General features: G+C 38.7%; 1 protein-coding gene across 1 annotated transcript; it reads left to right on the plus strand.

Moving 5' to 3' along the window:
• Positions 1-1257: 1257 nt before the first annotated feature.
• sema3ab (sema domain, immunoglobulin domain (Ig), short basic domain, secreted, (semaphorin) 3Ab) lies at positions 1258-24541 on the plus strand. The gene is made up of 17 exons (XM_080870223.1): positions 1258-2044; positions 10025-10185; positions 10628-10690; positions 12605-12724; positions 13552-13642; positions 14420-14539; positions 15262-15404; positions 16546-16660; positions 16757-16826; positions 16943-17087; positions 17195-17414; positions 17540-17631; positions 17736-17777; positions 18230-18387; positions 19807-19874; positions 20594-20739; positions 21693-24541. The coding sequence occupies exons 1-17, from the start codon at positions 1927-1929 to the stop codon at positions 22218-22220; spliced, it is 2400 nt and encodes a 799-aa protein (XP_080726349.1). The 5' UTR covers positions 1258-1926; the 3' UTR covers positions 22221-24541.
• Positions 24542-26639: the final 2098 nt, after the last annotated feature.

Below are 26639 nucleotides of genomic sequence, written 5' to 3' on the forward strand. Positions count from 1 at the left end.
GAGTGACCAATAAATGAAGTAACTATTTTAGATGGCTAATTTGGCCCTTAAAATTTTCTTTTGAAAAGTGTGTTTATGTACATTAGGCATTGTTTCTGGGGGACGTAAACAGCTTTTCACCAAGACCGCGACGCTATGTTTGCTCATAGTGTCAAAGTTTATTCCCACCTCGGTAAAATCCCTGGATTCCATCCTAGGACCAATAGGTTTTTCAAAGGTTTGTATTTTTTCCATATTTTATTCTATAAGAAAGTCAAAAGTTTAGCTTGATGTTCATTTGGATTCTTGGTTTCTCTTCTTTATTTGTAAAACCTGAGTTGTGACATCACTAATCAGACTGACGTGATACGAGGTATCTGTATCTGTTTGTTCATAGATATTGTTTTTATCTAAACACGGAAACACTGCAATCACATCTTCATCACTAATCAGATCATCATCATCAGACTGAATCATCTGATTCAAATGAAGCTGATGATGTTACATATTACAAATGATCCAGTTAAATGATGTAGGTGGTTTTCTTCTGTGATGTAAATCACAAAGTAAAGAGGATATAAGTATGTAAAAGTGTATTATACAACTGGCTGCCTGCGAAACTGATTATAAAATGTACGAATGCTTTTTAACATGTTGTAGATTCTCAGAGAAAGATAGCAAGAACAACGCAAGAGGGTTTGGTTGATTTATACAAAAGAAACAAACAAAAAAACCCAACAACTTATTCATACATCCATGAGTGATAACTGTAAAAATATAAGTACAGACCTTTTGCAAAAGACAATATAAGTAAAATAAAAAGAGTTAGGGATTATCTAAAATGTAAGTTTGGGCATAAATAATGCCATGTTTGACCAAAAGGGTAATAGATCTACAAACAGTTTTGCGCTCACCTGTATTGAACCAGGGCTTATTTTTGTAAGGTGTTGAAGATGCCATATTATTCTAATCTAAAAGTCTTATCTGTATAAAAATACAGCAGTTAAAAATGAACAAAGCACAAAAAATCATTTTAAAAAATTCTCACAAAGCAGTTTGCTCAAAACACTGCACTGTAATAATCAGCTGTGTTTTGCTATTTTCTCACTCTTCATAACCTCTTGGCTTGCCCTAACCTTTTCTCTACTATCCAACTCACAGTTTTCATTTCTCTCATGCTTTCTTCACTTTCTCCCGCCTACACCACACTCCCCTTATTTCTCAATCTCTCTCCTCTCTCTCTCTCACTCCCTCTCTCGCTGTCTCTCGCTCACTCTGCGCTGTCTGCCTCAGCTGTTCTCAGTTGCACTGTGTGCCTTGTGCTGTGGGGACAGGGCAGAGCTGCGCTGAGTGGGGCTGAACTAGTTTAGAGGAGTCTTAGGTAGAGTGGCAGACAGGATCACAGTGGACAGGAAAAGAGAAAGCCACTAAAGATTATGATTATCCGGCAGACAGGCTTAACAGTTGAAACAAAGTGGAACTGTTTTTCTTTTTTTTAGCTAAAGGTAGCTGTAGAGGTAGATAATGCAGATGGCTGTTTTCACTGGGTTACATACTGGTCAGGTACCAGGGCAGAAAAGTATGGCAGTCATACCTGCTTGCTCTTCCTAGCATTTAGTGTGGGCCTACTTTGGTTAACTTTAGCATTGACTTATCGGTGTGGGAAGCTCACTTGCAGTAACACTGACCCATAACCCCCAACTCTGCTTTGCAGGTCTGAGCTGGACTCTAATTTTGTCTTTTGACCCCTGGAATAGGAAAGGGTTTTGGATCTGGCAGTGAACGAGACCTGCTGTGAATCAGCCTGGACTGACCCGTCAGCATTTTTTCACAATTATTGGAAAACAATTTTTTTCTTCTTCTTACCAGAACTTAAAGCAGATCTGAGACTTTCGGCACTGGAGTTTGGTATTTAAAGGACTCTCTGGCCCCTATAGCCCCAGGATCATGGGCTTTTTCTGGGGCAGCATTATGCTGCTGTGTGGGGTGGCTTTGCTCAATACGGGGGGCAGCGGAGCCCAGCAGACCAAGAACAACGTCCCCCGGCTAAAACTCTCCTATAAAGGTGCGTTTGTGAGTTTTTATTGTCTTCAAATGTTATTATTTTAAGTGATTTGCCCTTAAATTTTTTGTCTGAGGTAGATCTTATGTCTTAGACTCTTACCTCCTTCTTACGCAGGTTCCAATCCTTTCAGCACGTATAGTGTGCTGGTCAAGCGACTGAAAAAAGGCAGTGTCTATAGAAAGTTTCAGTAACTGTGAGTCCCTAGATGTCTGTATGAGGCTTTAGTTATGATTACTTCTGAAAATGCTATATATATAAATTAAACAACAAGTACATAAATTCTTTACAAGGTTGTAAACTTTATGACTTATCAGGTTTAGGCTCTGGCTTTAAGAGGGTTGTGCATATTTTTTTTATATGGTTTCAGTCTTTTTACAGACCTGCATTCATACTATTTGGAGTTTTTTATATCCAATTATGTTTAATTTACCTGTAGCCGGGAAACTCTGGTGTTGTCATGGAAAGCTTTTGCACCATTAAAAATATTTCTGTCTTGACTCAGTAATCAGCTGAGACTAACAAATAGGAATGAGTATAAAACATATTATATGATATAAATCCAGCGAAGAAAACAGTTTAATAAAATTAGGTAAGGTAACTTTGCCAGCTTGTTAGTAAAAGTCCACAAGTCTAATGCACATGCATAAATGAACTGGTTATTAGAGAATGCATTCTTTCTTTCTGCCTCTCTGTCCTTGTTTTGATCAACTGCTGTTGTCAGTTTTGAAATAAAAGTAGTGCCAGATATGGGCTCCCCTGCAACTGAGCTTCATCTATCCTTCTCTTGCTTCCTTTTTTCCTAAATGTCATTTTTCCACTCAATTCTCTCCTGCATGGCAATTATACTAAGGATGAATGGTGCAGGTCTGTTTCAGCAGATGGCTCTCCCAAAGAGAAATGTTTCTCGCTCAGCACTGGGGGATCCATAATTATACACACAAGTATGCACATACATAAACACACACACATGCACACACATGCAACGATGCTCGCACACTTGCGCACATAAATGCATGACCATCTGTAGATAGCAAATGATACCTGTGAGGGTATCAGTCATTTAAAACCGCATGCTGTCAGACTGGTGTAACACGCCCATGTGGCGATATCTCTATTTCAAGTTAGATCCTCAGGTAGCAGTCTGGCAAGCTTGTTTTTTGCAGTCACCTCTATAATTATTATTTCTATTAGTACTAATTTGGATTTTGCACCTCTCCCATATGAGGAGTCAGTGCTTCATTTTTTGTATTTAGTGCTTAGCATGCACTTAATAATAGGAGAGTGAGCAGGTATCATTTTCATGCTTGCACTGTGGTTGAAACATTGCTCCTGTAATACTGCAGAAAAAATTTTAACATTATCCACTGTAGGTCCCATTAGGCAAGTGACATGGGATTATTGAATTATGAATAATGTATGCCATAATATAAATTATGTATTACCCCTGTGTAGGTGAAGTACATTTACTCGTGGAGGAAATCAGATTGTTCACTGTGGTGATTAAAGAGCAGTACCTGCCTAAACAGTCTGAGAAGTTGTCCAGTCCTGAGGAAGCAGTGTCAGATCAGTGAGATACTGCTCTGTGAGGTGAAGAAAACCTGACCCCTACAGGTCTCCGGGAACAAGGGGTGAATCTGTTTATGGTCAAATTAGATGCATCTGATTATGCAGGTCTCACATTGGCACGTGTTTTGGGATTTCTTGCAGACTTCATTCATTTGAATGTAGAATGAAAGTTTTATCTTGGAATGGTGTAGCTATACAGCAGCTTGGCCCACCACAGTATGAACCCCCCAGTGGACAAAGTTAATTACTCTGAGACACACCTACCAATTCCTACCACCCACCCCCACCCCAAGACACACACACACACACACAGACACACACATATACACATTGCTGAAACTTCCAACAGATCTTTAAAAGCAAGGGTTCAGGGGCACAAGGGCAATGGAGCAGGGGGAAGATAACAGTGGTACCCCATGGCTACCTAAACATGAGCTGAGGTCCAACTGTATCAACAACTAAGTGACTAGTTGATGATGAAGAAGTAGGAGTAGAAGGCCATGGACCTACAGTGCTGGCAACACCATAAAGCACCATGAATGTTTTACATATGTTATACTTTGGCATGAATTGATGTTAGATCGATTCACACCCTCTGGGTAAATGGGCCCTTTAGGGATTAAACATATGGCTCTCAAGTTTATGGGTCACAAGCAGCAGAGCACATGTTGTTTACTGTCCAGGGAAAGAAAAAAAGAAGGTACTTGAGTTTTATAGAATGTGGGTGTTCTGCCAAAAGTACTCTTTTTTTTTTTTTCCCCCGACCTGTCCACCCCTTTCTTTAGCTGAGCCAACGGCTTGAACAAAAGCACATACACATATCTGCAGCCACACGTACAGGCAAATGCATTCAGAGGAGCACAACAAAGTCCTGCTTTGGATAGCAAGACAGAAAAGGAGCAAAGAACTGAAAAATGATGCTACACTAGAAACCATTTAGTTTCACTAACCACAAAATATCTCTTCAGCATTCATACTTCATCTGTTTTTTTTCAAATGGTGTTTTTCTTGTTTTCACTGTGGTGTGACTTTTAATCAGAGTTGGAGAATGGAGAAGTTCTCCTAAAGGCCTTTAATCCATAAGCATGTTAAGAATCTTCGGAGTGGAGTTGGGTTTCTTGGGGTGTGTACAATATAAACTCTGACTGGCCTTGAATGGCCATGGAAGGTATCCCATACATTCAGTTGAATGTTCTCAGTATTCTGTTCTAACTGGATTTGGATGATTTATTCTGCAGTGTTCATTTAGCTTAATCTATATCTGAAAGATTAACTTGGAAGATGTCTGCTTGCAAAATTTCCTGTGTCTACTGACTTACATGTGTCTGTAGTGAGATATAGAGCTACAAAGTAACTACCATCTTAAAAGGGTGTGGAATTATCAGTATGAACATGGAGGGTCTGAAGTTGCTCATATTTTAGTAATTTGGGGTCCTTTTATTTCTAAATTGTAAATACAGAAAACATGCAGAAAACTCAAATTGGGTGACCAAGACAAGCCATTCGTTCAGTTTACTGGGCATGTGTTGAAAGTCTCAGAAACCAAAATGGACTAAGAGAAAGAGGAAGAGCTTGGGTTTTAGTATTCCAGTGATATGAAGGGAGTCACAGAATCAGTTTAGTGGCTGCTAATTCTGTTTAATCAATATTTCTGGATGCAGTTCCAAAACTAAATCATTTATCAGCTAGACCAGAGGTAAGCAACTCCAGGCCTCGAGTGCCGGTGTCCTGCAGGTTTTAGATTTCACCCTGTGTCAACACACCTGAATCAAATGATTAGTTCATTCCCAGGCCTCTGGAGAACTTCAAGACATGTTGGGCAGGTAATTTAGGCTACGTTCACACTGCAGGTCTTAATGCTCAATTCCGATTTTTTGATCAAATCCGATTTTTTTGTCTGCTTGTTCACACTACAAATAAAATGCGACAGCAAACGCGCTCTAGTGTGAACCCTCAAAGCGGCCCGCATGCGCAAAAGAAGACGTCACACACAACGCACTCTGTTTAGACCCAGAGCAAACAATATTGTTTGACTGATGGCCCTTAATATAAAGACTTGTTTCGGACTTTACGTTTCCCAATTTTGCTTTAAGTTATAAAGTTATTTTGTTATTTACATGGCCTAATAATTATCATTATTGCTGTTTTAGAGAGGAGCGGTGCTTCAAAGGATAGTTGCAGATTTCTGTCAGAATCTTCAGATTATACAGTACAAATAAAATGTTTACGTTTCTCCAACGTTGTCTTCCCAACAATTTCACTGGATGGCCAGGAAGTGTTCGCGATGTCTTCTCCGGCGCTGATAATTGGCGTCTGTGTTGTGACAGTGACGTAAAAGATAGATTTAATGCGACCTGACCATTCACACAGCAGTCGCTTTCTAAAACATCAGATATGTATCGGATTCAATACCACATACGAAAGTGACCCAGATCGGATTTGAAAATATCGGATTAAACTAAAATTATGTTCTTTTTTCTACAATATGCTACATTCTACAGAATTGCATTTGTTTTCATGTTTACTTGAATGTTTAAATTTAATTTTGCAAAGTTCTAACTACAAAAACAACATATTACTACATTTGATTTTGTTCAGCTCTGAAGAAATCAGTCTTGTCAAGTTTGATAAATAACTTCATTGGCAGTTCAAAACCATTTTTCTTTCAGCCAACAACAATAAAGCAAGACTAAGTGTCTGCCTTCATTTCTGTTTGACACTGAGCAAATTTCTTGACTGAAGCTGTGTTTTTTTACCCTTGGGCATAGGTGAATCAGTAACTGTATACACCTGGAGAGTGTATATGATATGTTGGGATTTGACAGTGTACAACAATACAACAAGTCGTGCGAGTAAGGAACATCAGTGAAGCTACTGAACCGGGGCCAAACATCAGTGCGTTATGCTGCCATGTGTGCGTTATTATTAAGAAGTGTATTTTTCTTAGGAAGCACTTAGATAACACTCTACGTGCCCTCCAGTTGAGAAAGATGGACAGAATGTAGGGTAAAAGAGTTTATTTTTATCAGTCTCACATGGGACTGTTGATTTTTCGCATCTATTCCATCTCTCGCTCTCCCTTTGTGTCTGTTACTTGCTTGCTTTCCAGTTCCCTAACTCATTCTTTTGCACTCCCCGTCCCTGACCCAGAAGAGAATAGTTAGTACATTTGTCTTTTACCAAGCAATGTTAAGGAAGAAAAAGAGAGAGCAGGAGGAAGTAGAAAACTGCTGGAGAAACAAGAATTTATTTTTATTTTTTTTAACTAATCTATCTGTCAGTTGTAACATAAAATCTCTAATAGGCCACACATTCTAAATAATTTCCCCCAGGGATCAATAAAGTATTCTGATTCTGATTCTCCTTTTTGCATGTCTGTCTCTTTCTCTCTGCTGTTCTATTGTTCTGCATCCAAACATTTTTTGTATAGCACAGTATCAAACTCTAAACAGGAAAGAATAAAAAAAAAAAAAAAAAAAAAAAACAAGTGCCGTTTAATGTATACATAAATTTGACCTGAGGGGACACCAGTTCAGACATGTATAGGCTACTACCTCCGGTGTGGCTCGTAAACACATTTTTCTTTCCAATAACACACAGCACAGTATGCTCTATAAACATACATACACACACAGATCCACACACAATACCCACAGAGTATCTGTCTCTGGATGATTAGCTTTTAATAACTTAGCTGTAGTCTCTGTTGAATGGTCTGTTGCCATGGACACGACTCCCATAGACAATTTCCACAAACCAAAGATGTGTGCGTGTGGGTGTCTGTATGTATCTGGTGGGTGGATATTGTGATGCCATTCCCCTTGCTGTCAAACAGTGATGTGGTTTAGGGAAAAGTGAAGAGTAGTTTTGCTACTGCTAATTATTAATGACAAATAACACAGACATCCTTTTGTGCTTTTTTACATTGAGAACGAGAATAAGTCTTCATCTTCTGGTTTGACTTTGTCTTTGTCATCCCCCACACGAATGTGTCTACGGTACAGGTAAAAAAGGGTCAGAGGTAGCAGGCAGATGTTATTGTGCAGTGCAGAGTTTACAGTTGATCAGCTAATGGTTGCTCACCATGGTTACAGAGCGGGCTCGACTGTACTTTTTTATGACTTTAATCTTCTTTCCAACTGTGTTTATGAAATAAATGTCTAATATTTCAAAATAATATGTTCAATAAAATTCAACTAGATCAATCTTGCAACAGAAAACAAATGATTTACAAAGATATGTTTCACAAACTGCAACAAAAAGCATTTATTTAACAAATAATTATGACTGTAAGTTGAACACAGTGGTTTGTATTAAAGCTTTGTGTCATTTGGGTTTAGATTCAGTCGGTTATGCACCAGAAAATATCTGTTCTCTATAATTTAATGGAAACTCATGGGACTGTTAGATCAAGGTTAGATTTTTTTTAATAAGACTGTGGAGTGGGGAGTGGAGTGAAAGATTAGTTTATTATTATTTATGATTTTTCCAAATTTCTCACAGTTTGCATTAAGGAACAGGAAACAAACGAAATTACAGAGACAGCGATAATGACAGGGTGTCAGTCTATTTGTATTACCATCCAATGAGTACTGTTATTTGCATGTGTGTGCATGTGCGCGTCCATGTGTGTGTGTGTGTGAATTAGGCACATGTTTATAAAAATGCCATGATACATAAACCAAAATCACATAAGGACAAGTAAGTCTTCATGTAACAGGCTACTGGATTGTCTGTTTGTAGCATTTCTTTTTCACAGGTGTCTTTCAGCACCTTTTAATACTATTTTAAATTCTTCAAACCATTCGTCCATTCATTTTCTTCTACTTATCCAGCACGTGTTGGTGGATAGCCTATCCCAACTGGGGTACGGCCTGGACAGGTTTGTCGGTCAGTTTGTCAAACCAATCTATTGTTCCTGTGATGTAGATATTGTTGCCCCCCTATCAAGAGTATACCCATAAATCCACCCCTCCAAACCCCCTTAATGTCAGCCATCTGGCTTCTTCTGTGATACAAAATATTGATTGAATTTGCATTTAGGCAAATATCTCAGACATATACACATATGGTAATGTTTCCATTAAATTTAAACTTCATACTGTACGAACCCATGCAGCCTTGGACTAGGTGAATGGTAAATAATGTATAGATTCCATAGCACAATATTCATGACCATGTAGGTTTTAACCTAAAAAATCTTAATAAAATTAGAATTTATGATTGAGAAAAACACCCTAAAAGCATTTAGTGTAATGCCCTCTATTCTTTGATGTTTTTCTTCTCGTACCAGTTTCCCTCTAGCTTGTGTCTTCTCACTCTCTTGGGTTCTGACACACTTAAGAGAAGGGGCATTCTCCCTGCTAAAGCATTCATGAGAGTTTTTTGTTGTTTGCCTCACCGAGGATGAGAAAGCAAGAGAGAGTGAGAGAGGAAGGCACCATTTCTCCTCTGCTCCCATAACTCTCTGTCCTTTTGTGTAGGTGGTCAATGGGAGGGGGGCCATGGTGTGGTTGGACTTTGTTGGTGAGAACAAAATGTGAGAAGGAGAAAGAATTAATATGTGCATGTGTTTGTGTGTGTATCTACACAGATTACACAAAAGGTGTTACAATACTACAGTCATAGTGCCACCTTTAGAGGTCGTTACAGTAATTAGATCCTCAGTGTTTGTGTCAAGTCTGGCTTTCTGCTGGGAAACCAAATGTCGCTGCTAGACTTGGCAGACCATTGCGTTAAGGTCCAAAACGTGAGCTGTAGCCTGTAATAAAGTCTGCTAATAGTTTATGTGGTTTAGAGTAGTCTTGCAGTTTGGTTTATGAAATATTAGCAGAGTAATATGACATTATAAATGCTCCACAGCTTTCCACTCTGAGTGTACAAAGTTCTGCTTGGCTGCTTTGGTGAAGGTCACTTCTCAGCGCAGACTGTTTGATTATTGGCTCCCAGATTTGGCTTTACCTGCCGAGTTCAATTTGGCTTGGCAAAGGCTCTAAACTATCTGTCAGCTAGGCCAAGCTGTATAGTCTCTAGTTATGAGAGCAATTTGTGAAGGAAAAGGGGAAGCAATAACATTTATGTAAAAAATCAAAACATATAAAGAAGTGAAAAAAAGGGGTTGATAAAAATGGAAACAGCATTCTTAGGTGATACAAGCACAAACAACTCAATATCATTTGATTAAATTGGCTCAGTGTAGCTGTGGGGAATAGAGGTATAGCAGCAAGATTTTAAGATATGGAAAGACATGCAAGTGGTCAAGCAAAAAGATACTGAAAATGTAATAGAATTTCAGAAAAATATACTGATCTGGAGAATTAGATTTGACTTTCATGCAACACAAATCCACAAACCCTTTATTTCGATGAATATTTTATGCTGATTCCTGCTTTTCTTTCCATTTTTTCTTTGCAGACATGTTGGAGTCTAACAACCTTGTGACATTTGAAGGCCTACCCAACAGCTCGGCTTACCACACCTTCCTGTTGGATGAGGAGAAAGGAAGACTAGTAGTTGGAGCCAAGGACCACATCTTCTCTTTTAATCTTCTCAATATCAGCAAAGAGTTTGCACAGGTAGCTGAAGCCTATAATTTATAGACTGCATGACTGGTTTCATGCATTCTGCGACAGACTCCATGTGTGTTTGCTGTTTCTGACCGACTTATTACCTCGCTCGTATCCGTGCATCTCCATCCAGAGTGCCAGGCAGGGGCGCAGGTGTCTTGGGAATCTCTTTTCTGTTCCTACCGAAAAGTGCCTCATGAATATTTCAGAGCAGGGCTGTTGCACACGATCACACACTGTGCCAGGCATGTAAGCTGCTCTCTGCACACCTGGATGAATAATAGAATAAACCGAAACAAAGTGGATAACAAATCGCAATGTGACCCCTTCAACTCTCATATATACACATCCATGCACACAAGCTGTTCCTCTTTCGACTGACTCTGTAAAATTGATTTTGTGTGGGGGTAATTCTTTTCTAACATGTGCAGGAACTGTGTTTATGTTGCAGATCCCTTGGCCAGCTTCTTCCACCAGAAGAGATGAATGCAAGTGGGCAGGAAAAGATCTCTCGGTAAGAGCTAAAACCATCCACCTTTTAAGTGGGTGTCAGCAGTTTGCCCCTCTACTCCCACTAATTTTTTCAAATGTCTTTGTTCTCTCATACGATGAAAAATGTGCAGTTCTGCAGGTCTCAAAGCAAATCACCCTTGGAGTTACACTGGGGTTATATGAGCTTTTTTTATATGGCATTTTAATCATAGATTATATGAGATTTTTTTCTTTTTTTCAGTTTGTTTATAGCAGTTTGTTGACAATATGTTATATGGACAACTCAAAGACTCGCTATAGATCTGATAATAATCTCAGAGCCATATTTGAGACCATAATAATTTCTCTCCTCCTTAAAAGATCTGTTTTAGCCTATAAAAACGTACTTTTAGGTATAACATTTCTTTGTTATTAATAACTACCGGTACTTCCATATATTCAGGGATCACAGACAGTAGTGTTCCAGTGTTATTGGGCTTTGTTTTTCCTCTGTTTCTGCTTTAATATTTGACAGACTAACCTCAAGGGAGGCCTTTGAAGCTGAAAGACTACTAATTTGCCAAATTTAAATAAGACAAACTAGTGTCACCCAATCCCATTACATTACTAATATAATTTCTGTGGGACTGTTTTATTTTAAACTAGCACATACAAAACCACAGAAACAATACATTAAATCACATTATTCATATATTGAAACCTACAGTAGCATAGTTGTGGATAAAACACAACATTTCATAATTTTAGATTATAGAGTTCTCTGGATGAAAATACTTTCTAAAATTTTGCTCCCAACTAAAGCTGGTCTTAAACAAATCCAAGTTGTTCTGGCATTTACATTCAGGGCCTTTTTTTCTTTTTTCTTTTTTTTTTTTTTTTTAACTCTGTACATCTTTCAGAGCTTTGGCAAGTCAAAAATCACATTTCTCTATGTCTGGCCAAGTGCAGTTTTAGAATAGCTTTTGTGATGTGGTGAAACTTTGTGCCCCTGCTCTCTGTAAGCTATGTTATGAATTTTATCTCTAAATGGGCCCTGAAGCAAAAGGCTGGAATGTAAAATCATGGAAATGCTGGATGTGTATCAGCTGTACCTGTGATCATCAGCCCTTCTGTGTGGCTGATTTGAAGTGTACTAAAGTCTTTTGTGTTATTTTATTCTATAAACATTATGTCATGGATATATAGGGTATCCTGAGGGGTGGTCTCTGTGTTATATAGTTGGAGGAGAGTAAGAATTAATGGGAGATGAAGAGTCTGTTCACTAATCTTATTTAATGCAATCAAAACAAACAAGATGAAACGGAGAGTCAATGAGAAGCAGGAAGGTCTGATATGTGTGACAGACAAGTACAAGTTAAAAAGCACAAGTGTTACGAGTTTATCACAGCAAATGTCAGGTCAGTCAGGGTCATAGCAAAACAGTGCTGCTTCCTGCTCGTGACCTAGTATAACCAGATAACTTAGTCATGCATAATTTGTGGCAGTATTCTATTTTTTTACATTTTCTGTTGTGAAAATGTGGTGACACATTCAGCTTTATTTGAGGTCAGGCTCGCTCAGGCATGTGCTGCAAGAACACGAGGAAATGTGGCATATGGCTGCAGAGCAATGCAATATTTCATATACAGTTGTGCAACACAACAACACACACACACTGTTTTCTTCGACTTTTGAGTTCAGTATGTAATAAAAAAAAACAGAATCAGATGACAGTGTTTAGTGGGCTCTTAATTTTATTTCCAGATTTATTACTCGGCACACTGATAGGGTTTATGGGTCACTCTCTCGGGAAATACAGCAGATTACTTTAAGCTTTGCTCTGTTTTTGTCTCCAGTCTTTTTTATGCAGGCACTGGATTTTTCTGAATGACACTCTGTTCTGAATGACACTTTAAAAAAATAATAATTTTACTGTTTTCTGTCTTTGCTACATCAGAGAGAATGCTCAAATTTTGTGAAGGTGCTGCAGCCATTCAACCAGACCCATGTCTATGTGTGTGGGACAGGAGCCTTCCACCCTGTGTGCTCCTACCTGGACGTGGGCAAGAAATCAGAGGTACAGGCACACTCTACACCTCCATTGAAGTTTCCAATTTCAATTTCTATCAAACACATAATCCCTTAGAATATAAAAGCTGAGTTTCCTGACATATCAAGTATAAGTATTTAAAGCTCTCAGTGGCCATGAGGGTTAGAGAATTGTCTTTCTAACAGACGATTATATAAGTGCATAAAAAGTGGTTTTCATTCAGCAAAATGAGGTGGAAACGCAGGGTTTCATAGTCTGACGAATTTCCAGTGCATCAGTCTAATGCGCGCTCTTTTCTCCTCCAAATGTCACTGAGTCTGACTGATGTGAATTTCCAATTCATTAAACAGCTATTTACAGATAATTAGATGCAGGAAATCCATCTATCTCGTGTGTAGAAATCATGAACAAAATATGAAATTCCTCTGTAGGGCGTCCTTTGGTGTCACAGAGTTAGAGAGAAATGAAATTTATTGTTTTAATACTTGTTCTGTAAAAATTTCAAAATGCTTCAATATTTTAAACTGAACCTATTTTACATAATGACTAACATTGATATTATATATTATATCTACAGTCTCTAACATTATCACACAAGTATTTGTCAAAAACAACTTTTGCATCGTGTCGCAATATTTCCAAAATAGTTTGGACTAAAAAACAAAAAAAAAACCAAACAAAACATAAATACTATCCTGTGGTCTCTCTAGCTTTGCCGTTCTGGAAGTTGTGAAATGCTGACAGCAAAATGACTTTCCCAGAAAACTTTCACTTAAATGGAAACTACTTTTTCCAAAAGCTGATACTTGATGATATACTGAAGGTTCTGTGCTTGTCTGTTCAACTATGTACAGGACAGTGTTTTCAGACTTGAGCCCCACGTGGAAAATGGGCGTGGGAAGAGTCCCTATGATCCCAAGCTGCTCACTGCATCCATGCTAATTGGTGAGTTTAAGAGCGGATACCCTGCGCTGTCTGTCTGTGTGTGTTAGAGTGAGGTCATATAAAAACAAGTAAGTTAAGATACACCCACTGGTTTGCTCTGTCATTGCAGCAGATATATAGGGTGCAAAGTAAAAGCAAATAACAGAACACAGGCATTCTTCTCATTCATTATAAGTGGACCAGCTTTGTATTTAAGCACTGGGAACCCCTCATTGGCACGATTGTAAACTTCTTTTCACCGTGACTATACATCATTTAAGTAGTGGGTGTGGGGTCAGTGACACTTTATTGAGTTTTTTCTTTGCATAGAATCTCATTTTTTTGGCAAGTGAACTATGTGAGCATGCCTTTTCTCTCTTACTCCAATCATTGCCAGTCACATTGCGTTACATCTGAGTGTTTAACCTAGCAGATGGCCATTTTCCAGCCCATCACCCCTAATCCCTGCTCCCTTTTCTCTTTCCTTTCTCACCAGCTTTATTATGTACTCGTCCTATCTCACACCTCTGTCCTGTCCCTCCTCCTCTGACCTATTCATTCATCCTTCTCTCTCCTCCCTTCTTAGCCCTGCCTACGGTGTTAATGTCAATTTCACACTCCTGATGTTCATCACATCTGTCACTGTCTGTTTTCTCTCAGGACTCCAAGTTTATCTATACTGCCAAGCCCCTGTACAATCCCTCAGTTTTATGCCTTCATCATTGGGGAAAAATCCCTAAAGATTGTTTACTCATCTGACATTACTAAGCTAACTCAGTTTATTCCTCTTAATCTCAGATGGAGAACTGTATGCAGGAACATCAGCTGATTTCATGGGGCGGGACTTTGCCATCTTTCGCACTCTTGGAAAGCATCACCCAATCAGAACAGAGCAGCATGACTCCCGATGGTTAAATGGTGAGAGAGATGAGGAAAATCCCTTCTGATTATACAGTACTTTTCTTGTTTTTAATTTTGCAAGCTCACCCTTTGATCCCAGTTGTGTTTTTGTTTGAGCTCAGCTTCCAATAGATATGATCAGAGTTCATCACTGATCTCCTCGTGGACATGGATCTCAATGTATCATCACCTGATTTACATTTATCACAGTTTGGTACTACAAAAAAAGGGGTTTGACCTTAAAACAACTTTAAATTAAACTACCCTGAGTGCTAATATATAAGAAAAATATAGAAAAATATACAAGAAATACCTATAATAACCGGAACTATCATCTCTGTTGATGGAATGGCATACCTCAAGTTTTCAAATGTAGGTTTTACTTACTGTTTTTCACCAGTTAATATTATTCCAATTCATCATATTCTGCTTCAGCTAAGGTGCTGCAGCTTGTCTGCTCATGGCTCAAAATATTGCAGTCCAGACAAAGAACGAGAAGCACATAATTCATTTAGCTGGCCCGTCTCCAGTGGAGTTGTGAAATTTAATATTAAGTGTTGTTATTGCCTTTCAGGCTCTATAGAGGGAAGTCCCTGAGTACATGTCTGCTATTTCACAGCATCTTTAAACTCTCACACAGTATCTAGCACTTGGTTTAAAACTAGATACAGAGCAGTTTTTTCCAGATTAAGAAACACAAAAACTAACATTGACTTTGTGTGTGTCTTTGTCGCTTGCAGATCCTAGGTTTTTAGGCATTCATCTTATTTCAGAGAGTGACAACCCAGAAGATGACAAAATCTACCTGTTCTTCAGAGAAAATGCTATAGACGGAGAGCATACTGGAAAGGCCACACATGCTCGCGTCGGACAGCTCTGCAAAGTACGCACGCACACAGAGGACATGCAGGATGGCCTTTACAAAGGAAAATCCCAATATACACAATAGCAGAGAGACAAAGGCACACACACGTTCACACCAGCATTATGTGAAATAGCTCCTGTATCTGGAAAAAACACTTGACGGGTGTCTGAGTGGCTTTCATAATGGTAGCTTTCAGGAGCTGTTATCTGTGATTATTTTTAGCCTGGAGAAGAGTGGGCTTTGTTTTGCGTGGTACAACTGCCCCGGAAGACAGAAACCTAAGAGAAATGTCAAATGTCGCCAGAACCTGAGAGGCAAACACACCATCAATGGCAGCACTGTTATCCTAATGCCAAGCTTTGGCACTTATTGGGCCTTTAGCTCCAGGGGATGGTTATGTTAAAGAACTGGCCTCGTATCAAATTTCACAGCCTAAATCCATTTCTTATTCATTTAGCAGGAATTCAGTAAGCTTACTGCAGATCAGTGAGCGATGTCAGCCTCAAACCCCTGTTTAGCTGCACATCATGCCTCCTTCATGACTGCCTGATTATCTAGAATGTCAAGAATCTGCTATCTTCAACACAAGACAAGCCATCCATTATGTAAAATGGGGTATTAACTCCAGCATATGCATGTCTTGGATACACTATAATTTACTGCCATAAATCAACACAAAGTGAAATCCATTTTTATGAGCCAGAGCTTTGTGCGTCTGTGTTTTTGTGCTATGTTCATGAAGACAAACACTACCCTGTAAGGCACAGAGATGCATATTATTAAGAAGTGCACTGGAACAAACAGTTCAATATGTGCTGTCCTCTTTTTGTACAGCATCTAGAATTGCATTATTCACAAAAATATATATAAAAATATACATATAAATATAGAAATACATTTTAAAAACCCAAACATGGATGCTTATTAGACTTGTTTAATATGTTATAGAATTTTTTTGGTAGTTTATTTTGTACAGAGAGTTTACTGTGCATTCACTGAATAAAAAATAGGAAATAGAGAGACTAAATATGATAATAATAATAATAATAACATGAATGCTAGTATTGTGTCTTTAGTATGCTTTAAACAGTGTTAAAAAAGTGAAAATGACAGTATCACTAAGCATAGACAATAAAAAAATTTTTGCCATGTCCAACAGAATGACCTGGGAGGTCACAGGAGTCTGGTAAATAAATGGACAACCTTCTTGAAAGCTCGACTTATTTGCTCTGTGCCCGGGAATAATGGAATAGACACACACTTTGATGAATTACGTAAGTGATCGCTCCCAAACCTCCACATATTATTTCCTTAATTTGAAATATTTGCACAATGTCTTTTTACGTCTTGCCTTTTCTTTTGGCTTTCAGAGGATGTTTTTCTCATGAGCACAAAAGATCCCAAGAGCCCAGTTGTGTATGCAGTATTCACTACTTCCAGGTACTGTGGCTCATTTGAAGTAGTTAAATGGTTTTTAGTAGTTCATGTCCATTTAATACACGATTTGTAACTTCAAAATTACATGTGTTTTTCTGTCTCATTCTTTCTTCTATTAGCAACATCTTCAAAGGTTCAGCTGTGTGTATGTACAGCATGACAGACATCAGAAGAGTGTTCCTGGGTCCGTACGCCCACAGAGATGGGCCCAGCTATCAGTGGGTGCCCTTCCAGGGACGTGTTCCCTATCCACGACCTGGCACAGTGAGTACAATATCCTCTTTACAAGAGGATGTACTGAAGCTTGTGAGTTCTTGCTTCTTTACAACCAACAATGTAACAGACACTGTTACCTTTATTTGCCCCCACAGTGCCCGAGCAAGACATTTGGTGGATTTGACACAACAAAGGACCTCCCCGATGAAGTTGTGCAGTTTGCCAGAAGCCATCCAGCCATGTTCAACCCTGTCTACCCCATTAATAATCGACCAATCATAGTCAAAACAGATGTGGACTACCAGTTCACCCAGATAGTGGTGGACAAAGTCGAGGCAGAAGATGGCCTTTACGATGTTATGTTCATAGGCACAGGTAAAACAAATAAAAAGTATAAAGTTTATGTAATTTATAACTAAACATTATCATACTGTAGTAAGGAATCGCTTGGAACTACAAAGCAGTATTGACCTAAAATGTGTACTTTCATTATATCCTAGATGCGGGAACAATTCTGAAAGTGGTGTCCATCCCCAGAGGCTCCTGGCATGACTTAGAGGAAGTCCTATTAGAAGAAATGACCGTTTTCAGAGTAGGCTATTTTCCCATCACCCATATTATTTCGTTTTGGAGAATATCAAATCAGAAAGATCTGTTGTTTGTTTTTAATTATTTTTGTTTTATTATATTTTACAGGAGCCTGCAGCCATTACAGCTATGGAACTATCTACAAAACAGGTAGAGACTGCTTATGATTAAACTTTACACAGCTGTCATATTGTAGACATTCATGACAAACAAGTGACTCTTGTTTATATAAGTGTGTCTGAAAAACCGTCCTGAGAAAGCGTTCTCTTATTGGTGACACATCTTGCTTCAGGGTAAAAAGACAGAACAAAGACATGCTTGTCTGCGCAATTTAAACAACAGCATGTTGCCACAGAAAAATCTTGATTGTTGGGTTTGTCGCAACAGTTGGGTTGTCAACTGAAATTGCAGGATGAGACAAAATGAGCAGGATAATTGATAATTGTAGTAAAATGTATCTATCTTTCTTTTCTTGCTTTACTGAGAAACAACATCTGAGACAAAAGTAGTTAATGAAACCACACTGCCCACCCAGACTTAGTAGCAAAACTAAAGCTCCTAAGACATAAAATAACAAATATTTGAAATTTTTCTGTTTACAGCAACAACTCTACCTGGGTTCAGACATCGGGGTCTCGCAGATGCCTCTGCATCGTTGTGAGGTTTATGGGAAGGCTTGTGCTGAATGCTGCTTGGCAAGAGACCCTTATTGTGCATGGGATGGCACAGAATGCTCCAGATACTTTCCCATGGCTAAGAGGTAGTGAATTTCACAGTCATACTTAACATGTTGCCAGTGTGTTGAAGCTGCTTGAGATCTTTTACGTTGCAGCTAATCAGATCTGTAAGACACAGAGCAAGTTTAGGTTTGCCTACAATGTCCTGGACTGGTACTTATATAGCACTTTTGTACTCTAACTGGGAACTCAAAGTGCTTTTTACTAGCCTCATCCACCCAATCACACACACTCTTTTCCATACTTAAGAGCTTTGTTTAACATTTACATACACAGTCACATGTAGGCATCAGGGGCACTCGGGGTTCAGTATCTGGTCCAAGGATGCTTCAATAGGCAGACTGGAGTGGCCAAGGAATCCATTCACGACCTTCCGATTGGTAAATGGCCTGCTTGACTTTCACCCCAATGGAAATGATGCTCCAACAGCACAATTCACATACAACATTTTATATATTGTCATGCATGTACATAAATACAGCATATTTTATTAGAGCAACTTGCTTTTTTAAAACACAAGTGTTGTCCTGTTAGGGTTTTAATCATGATTGTTTAATAAATTGTGTTGGTTAAATCTATGGTCTATACTTCTTTGAGGTAAAACTTGATTATGTGAATAGACTGAGGACATAGCCGCAATTCAGCACTAGAGCTAGGGTGCACTTTTAGTGCAGGCTTTGCGTATTTGCCAAAATCCCCTGAAGGTACAGGATCCTGTTTCTAGCACAAAACTAGAAATATAAACTGCCTCATGTGTTGACTGCAAATGAGAGCCAGTGTCAGTGATGTCTGGAGGCTGCCTGGGTGAACCAGGGGTGAGGTAGGTTCGGTGGTGGTTTGGTTATGCTGTAGTAGACGTGGACTGATTGATGTGCACTTGTGTGGTTGTGCTTTTTGTGCAGCCGCCCACTCATAGCTTCATAGGGCTTATTGATTTAAATGCTAGCTCCATCCTGTGTTATATTCGACTCTAATATTTTTTAAGCACCAATATAAAAACTTTGAGTTGGAACATGAGGAAACAAAGGTGAATTATTTTTCCGTTTGCTTTGGTGTCTCCATAGTTGCTTAAATTGTTGTTGGTTGAAATATTCTCATGGTAATGCTTGACAGTAAACATGAAACTCTATCTCTTTTCCATGTGAAACCGACAGAGATGACAGGCTAGAAAGATTTATTAATTTGAATTCCTGTATCACACACCCTATAATTAAAGCTTTCCTGCTAAGCTTTAAGCTGAATGATGCTTATTTGTTTGTGTTGGCCACCAGTACAGCTGCAAATCTCTGCAAATCTCATTCAGATGCACACACACACATACAAAGTGACTGAACACCTATTTTCTTTAGCACACCCATGCAATCATTGCTTCTTTTGACCTGGGAAAATGTTTATATATATATGTGTGTGTATAAAAAAATTTTGTCTGTGTGTTTTTGCAGGAGAACAAGGAGGCAAGATATCAGGAATGGAGACCCACTCACACAGTGCTCAGATCTGCAACACCATGGTATTTTTTTCGATATATGTACATGTTTTATATCATTCAATTAAGATTTTATGTTGTAATGTAGACAATAACATTTCAATATCCAAAAGAATGTGCTAAAACAAATTATAATCAGATTTAAATGACACTGGCCTTTCCTGACCTGCTCAAAAAGGGTGGAGAAGATAGTAGAGTTGAATGTGTGTGGTGTCGTATCTACGTCTTTTATGTGTTTTCTGGTGGTTTAAAGATTAAGGTCAGTTGACGTGAAGCTTGTAATTAACACATTAAAGAATCCTCCAAGTCTGCTTTCTGTTGCCAAACCCTTCAGTCTAATGCACTGTAATTGTACTTAGTCCAAAAGCAGGACTGGTCTACTATACTTACTCACTATCTTAATTATACATCTCTTTCTTTAATTGAAATAGACAAAAGAAGAAAATGTTAGCAAAAGCTTCCAAGTTGACAAGGTTTAACCAGACACTACAAAAAAAACCTTAATAAAAATTGTGGCGTATATATTTAATTGTATGTACAACCCAGATATTGACTAGTAAATGTCATTGTTGTTGTTGCTGCCTCTTTATATGCTGTTTGTGACTGAGCATGATGAGAAAGGAGAACATTTTGTGAATGTCAGTAACTGAATAACCTTCAGTTAATATTTCTAACTTATTGTCTGTAAATAAATCACATAGCCAAAACCTGCAATACCTAAACAAAATTCATTTCTTTCCCAGATGAGTTAAGTGGGCTGTCAACCCTCCAGGATAAAACTGTGTACGGTGTGGAGAACAGCAGCACTTTCCTGGAGTGTAGTCCAAAGTCCCAGAGAGCTACGACATACTGGCAGTATCAATCCACAACGGATGACCACAAACAAGAGGTGGGCTTCATCACAGCACACATAATGTGTTTCATTTCAGAAAAATAGATTCAGACTGCATCTGGATCAGTTTGACTCGGATACAGTCTGTCTTGATAGAAAGTAAATAAAGAAAAGAAAGAGACACTGCGTTAGGTAACACATAATACAGGTGACAAAAAAAAACCCAATAAAACAACCAGACTAAGTATCTAAGTACTCAGTAAAGTACTGAACTACCATATGCTGTCAAATCAGTGCTGGTATTCCTTGGCTACTGGAACGTTAAAAGGATGGAACATCCTTCTCTTAAAATGTATTTGGTGTTTTGATGTTAACTCTACTTACCATATAGTCACTGTATAGTAAAGGACTCATTCCTTTTCATCACAGATGATTTCTCAAATCTATACTCCATGTGCATTTTCCCCAAAACCTATTATACTGTAAAAAACAAACCAAAAAAACCCCAAAAACTGATGCAGGTATTGACCGTTTTGCAAATACTTTGCACCTACAGAAATGCTTTATGGTTATCAAAAAATCTACTGCAATTTCTGACTGAGGCTCCAGCCCTCCATGTCGTAGTAACTAATTATTTTCCAAAATCACTTACATTGTATCTACATCTATTTGATATCTTGATACAAATTCAGAATCAACTGGGCCTGCTCAGCATTTTAATACATACTGCCAAACTAGACCATTGTTGAATGTTAATTGCATAATTGCAATCATGCAGTGCACCGGTGTAGAAGTACCTGTATCTGTTATATTTCTTATTATCTCAGGTTGTCCTTGAATCACATACCTGTCGCCTACCTTTTTTCTTTTTTTTTTAATCAAATACTATAGTTGATTTTTTGGACAGTATAATATGATAATAGATTTCAGATTCTGAATGCATTTTTTCTGTCTTTTTTCTCTTTGTCCTTCACTCTGCCTCTCTCATCACTGATTCTTTCACTCTTTAGATTAAATCAGAGGAGCGCTTTATCCACACCGAGCAGGGCCTCCTGATTCGCGCACTTAACAAGAAGGATTCAGGCATTTATCTGTGCCAGGCAGTGGAACATGGCTTCATGCAGACAGTTCTAAAAGTTAACTTAGAGGTCATTGACACGGCGCGTCTGGAAGATCTTCTGCATCGTGATGAAGAAGCAGCTAGTGCCCCTGCCCATGAATTTTCCTCTTCTAGAGAAACTCCCAATCAAAGGCTGTGGTACAGGGACTTCCTCTCTTTGGTCAATCACCCAACTCTAAATAGTGTGGACGAGTTCTGCGAGCAAGTTTGGAAACGGGAGAGGAAGCACAAGAGGCAAAAATCTCACTTGGTACAGAAAGTGCAACTACATCAGCAACAGCAGCAGAAGACTGCGACGAGTCCTCGCAACCACATGCATGCTCAAGGGCTGGCAGCCAAGTGGAAACACCTGCAAGAGAGGCAAAAGGGTCGCAACCGCAGGACCCATGAACTGGAGAGGGCTCCCCGCAGTGTGTGACTTACAAACCTTGACTGTTAGCACAGACTTTTAACCACACTCAGTTCTCATTCAGTAAACTCATCCTGTTTTTATCCTCTGTTCTGAGACACAGATTTCTTCCACAAAGAATGGAAACCTCAAAAAGTAGATACTACCCTGAAGTGTCAGCTGGAGTGTTCTGTGCGTGGGAAGCCATGTTTACAGTTCACCAGTATGGAGGACTGCAGGAATCAGGATGTTGTATCACGCAAGACCATTGGAGCATGTTATCGTAGTTGGCTCATGCGGTCTGAATACTGCAGAGTGACATATCCACCCTAAAGACTCTAGTGGAGGTGGATCTGACAGTGGCAGTTACATGGTATGCTTTTAACTGTCAGTGCAGATAAACACCCGATAATTTCTGCTGCAGAAATACAAAACAAAAGTAGCTGAGATTATACGAATAAAGTCTTGAAAATTAAAAGACTCATCATCAACAACAACAACAACATGAAGTTCATCAAAAGGACACGATGCCCGATCACTGCAAGAAATCCAGAGGAGCATTTATCATTCATTAAAAAAAAAAAAAACGAATTAAGTAACTAAAATGTGTAAATACTGTATTCTGTAACATCTGCTCATCTGAAAGGGAATGCTTGTAGTTATCAAGTTGCTTCATGTTGCTTTCCCGTGTAGAAATTTATTTTTAAAAAAATATCTGTCAAAAGCTGTTGTAAACAAGGAGGTTTTGTACATGTCTGTGTCCTACCCCTAGATAATCTTCCAAAACAAAGACTTGTTCTGTTGTTGTTGTTTTTTGTAGTTATCAGATTCCTTCTAGCCTCAACATTTAAAGTTAAGTGTCAGTTCACAGTATATGGATGGCTGCCAACTCTATCGTTTCAGTATGCCAAATCTCATTCTGAGTTCTTCCATATTTATTTAATTATACCTTGTGTACACTTTGTCTCCTTTACTTGTGTATTTATTGATAAACAGTTCTGTACATTGTGTGTTTCCTTTTTTTCATGTGCAGGAGGCTTCCTGGAGGTTAATATCTGGTTTGATTAAGTTGATTTGCAGGACCAATCTAATCAAATAACTGTATTGTCTGCAGTAGAACTAGAAGTACAGTATCACAAGTTTTGTTCAGTGTCAAATGCATTACATATCAAATGTACTGAGCAATAAGCCAGTATCTATACTTTTATTTTTCCCTTTTATTGACTCATATCCATATTCTTCACAGAGCAGTGACAGTCTTTTTTCTGAATATGATGTTAAACGATATCCACGCAAACACAAACCTGGAATGTAGCTGTGAACACCATGTAAATATAAATACTATGGTATATGTTTGAGAAATATGACAGTATGTGCTAGTGCATGTCAGTGCTATTGTAGTGTTGCTGTTTTACTATGGCATTGATAACCAGTCTGATGTTGTAGAGTTCAATTGTTTGCTTATCTAGTGGATGGTAGTTATTATTCGAAAGCTGTACATACTATTTCTGTTAGGACTCTAAATTGTATACTTGATATAAAACAAGAACTAAACATAATCTCTATGGATTGAAATGGCCACAGACCAGTGAACAACAGTAACCAGTTCAACTCTGCAGCACATTAGTATGCCAGATAACATTGTGTGTTTGTGAGCTTCACCTGCTTTTGGAAGCCAAGACAGAGGAAGATGAGAAACAGCTGGGGCCAGCCTCAAGAAATGTGAGGCTCACAAATCAAGTTAAACACCAGTTGTGAATGTGCATATATGATAAGATCATGATTATAAAGAGAAAATGTGGGGGACCTGTAGTGCACATGGAGTGGCTCTGAGGAAATGAAGTGCTGCTCTTGCTGCTTTTTGGCATGATGATGGTGATGCTGATGTATTCTACTGATCTAATAAATGTCTTTTCATAAAATGCTAGCTTCATTAAATCTGTTTTAATATACTATGCCCTGCTGCTTGCATGGTATAGCGAGCTCGTGTAGTGTAGATGATCGGATTAGATCTTGAAATACCTTTTTGGTACATCTGCATAGTAATGAGGAAAACTTTTATTCCCTCATGTAACGTATCCTTAATATTGGGATTCATTTAATGGTGTGCTTGTCTTTTCTCTGTGCAGACAAGAACTGCTGTATGGTACATACAAAACTGACTAATTAATGATTTATAGCTGAAGTAATTAACATAAGAGATATTAAAAATCAATGTTGCTTAAAAAGACAGCCCAAGTGCCTCTTATGGTGTGTATTGAAAAAGTGAAGCTGTGTACTCTTGTGTGCCTCAGGCAGTAGAGTTACTGTAAGTTGATATTAAAACCTTGATGGGTGATGTGCTGTGAATAAAACATTAGACCCCTACAGTCTCTAACTGAAGCCTAGCTGTTGTATTTGCATGCCGACATGAGCTGCAAACATTTCAACTTGGACTCTCGACATATGCAATTCAGACAAAAATTATAAAAAGAAAAAAATGAGGAGGAGAAAAAACAAGTTGCCAAAACTCACCCATGGAGGGTGTGACAGCGTAGCCTGCCACAAAATATTAAGTGTGTTGTACTACCGCCCTCTGGTGGTTATTTTATCACAGCACATATTGTTTTATAAATGGAAAAAAATATCTCTTCTATATGATTGTAAAGCATTTACTGTAGTCATAAAGGTGTTTCTTATACATTTTTGGTCCTGAAGCTGCGTTTGGAAACACAGCAGACTTGTTTTATCACTTTTGAGCATCTGGTGACACCTTTGGCCTGAGGTCAAAGGTCGGTTGGTGTATGTCCCACCTGGGTTATGACCTTGACCTCTGCAGTCAATTCAGCTGAGGCCACGGAAGTTTCAAGCAGACACTTCAAAGGGAGTATTACTATGGCCTGTCTGCTGTATTTCATCTGGAAAATAAATACAGCATATGTATATATATGCTTTTGGACTGTGGAAAGAATATTAGTGCGTGTGTGTGTGTGTGTGTGTGTGTGCTATAAATGCTCTTACATTCTCTTTCAGTATTTCAATCACATTTGAACTTGTATTGTTCCATTTGGTCATGTTATCACAGATTCAGCAAAGGGATCAAGAAGCGCTTTCAAAAAAGGCCAAAGAGCCTTGATATAATTGCTTCTGCTATTGTAGTTATACAGCACGTGACTGCCCTCCAGTGGCTGATGAGAGACATCTTTCCACCATTCCAGTCCAGTGGAAAACAGAAACTCCCTCTGACTCGCAGCCAAGGCCATGGTTGAGTGAAAACACCCCTGACACTCACACAAAGGACTACTAAACTCAGTGGAAAAACTGACATAGAAGTGACAAAGTCAGAGAGCAAGAATAAAGAAAACAGAGAAGTTAAAAACTTTCTTGCTGCTGTTTTTACTGCACTGACGATGCTTTTGAACTTCAAAAGAATATTCCAGAGAAGAAATGCATATGTATTATAGAAATGAGATAGCAAGCTAGCTATAATCATGTATAATAGCTATAATCATCTGAAATGGATTTTTCCCATAAAAAACAGATTAGCAATCACCTGGCATACAGCTGAATGCACAGGTAAGAGCACATGTTGCAGAAAACATTATACTCTTTGTAAGACAGACATCAGAAAAGACAGACTGTATTCTCTTCTATCTGGACTCGTGGGAAAACTAAAATGCACCAGAGAGCGCTTATTTTGCACTTATTACAATCTGCTAGACTGATGCTTCACTACACCCAGCAGCTGGAGACATGTAAAAACTTGTATGGATCACAGGTGCTTTCCAGCTGGTCTGTTCTGGATCACTTCAAAATACAACACCTTGGTCTATCTGGAAAATTAACATTTCCAAAAGCAGAAGATTCAGTTAACTTAAGCATAAATGCATGCTTGTCAGTATTTGCAAATCATAAGCCTAACCACACAGAGGCTCCTTGCAATTTATTTTCAAAAACCGAACTGAATATAAGGCAAAGATATTCTGCATAGTTGGAATCTGTGGAGAGAGCCGCATTACCAAAGCATCAGTGCAGCCAAAACCACTCAACCACAGCATGTCTCACATTTACTCAACCAAATGATGGCCCCTGACAGTATCCTGCCTATTAGACAGGCTGCATCAGTTTGACATACCTCAGTTTTGTCACTTCAGTACAAGGTGCTCTCTGAGTGAGGTGATAATCTATTGCTTTCCCTCTGTTACTTATTTGTGGAGTCAAAGACTTTGTAACCCTACTGCTGGGAATAGCACACTTGGAAGTGAAAATGTGAGTGGGATGGTATTTTCCATAAATCTTCCGTTTGCAGGTTGGGTTGAGGGTGGGAAGTTACTAGATCATCGATGGATAGTGCTCTGTAACACGATCGGGTTTTTCTGTCACCATATAGAGTCTGCTTCTCTCGATGAGGATATGGGAGGGTGTTAGATTTTGTAAGCATGTAGGGACATATCCGTTGCCTGGGGTAAA

Source organism: Rhamphochromis sp. 'chilingali' (genome assembly GCF_963969265.1).
Source record: "Rhamphochromis sp. 'chilingali' genome assembly, chromosome: 2".
Lineage (NCBI taxonomy): Eukaryota > Metazoa > Chordata > Actinopteri > Cichliformes > Cichlidae > Rhamphochromis > Rhamphochromis sp. 'chilingali'.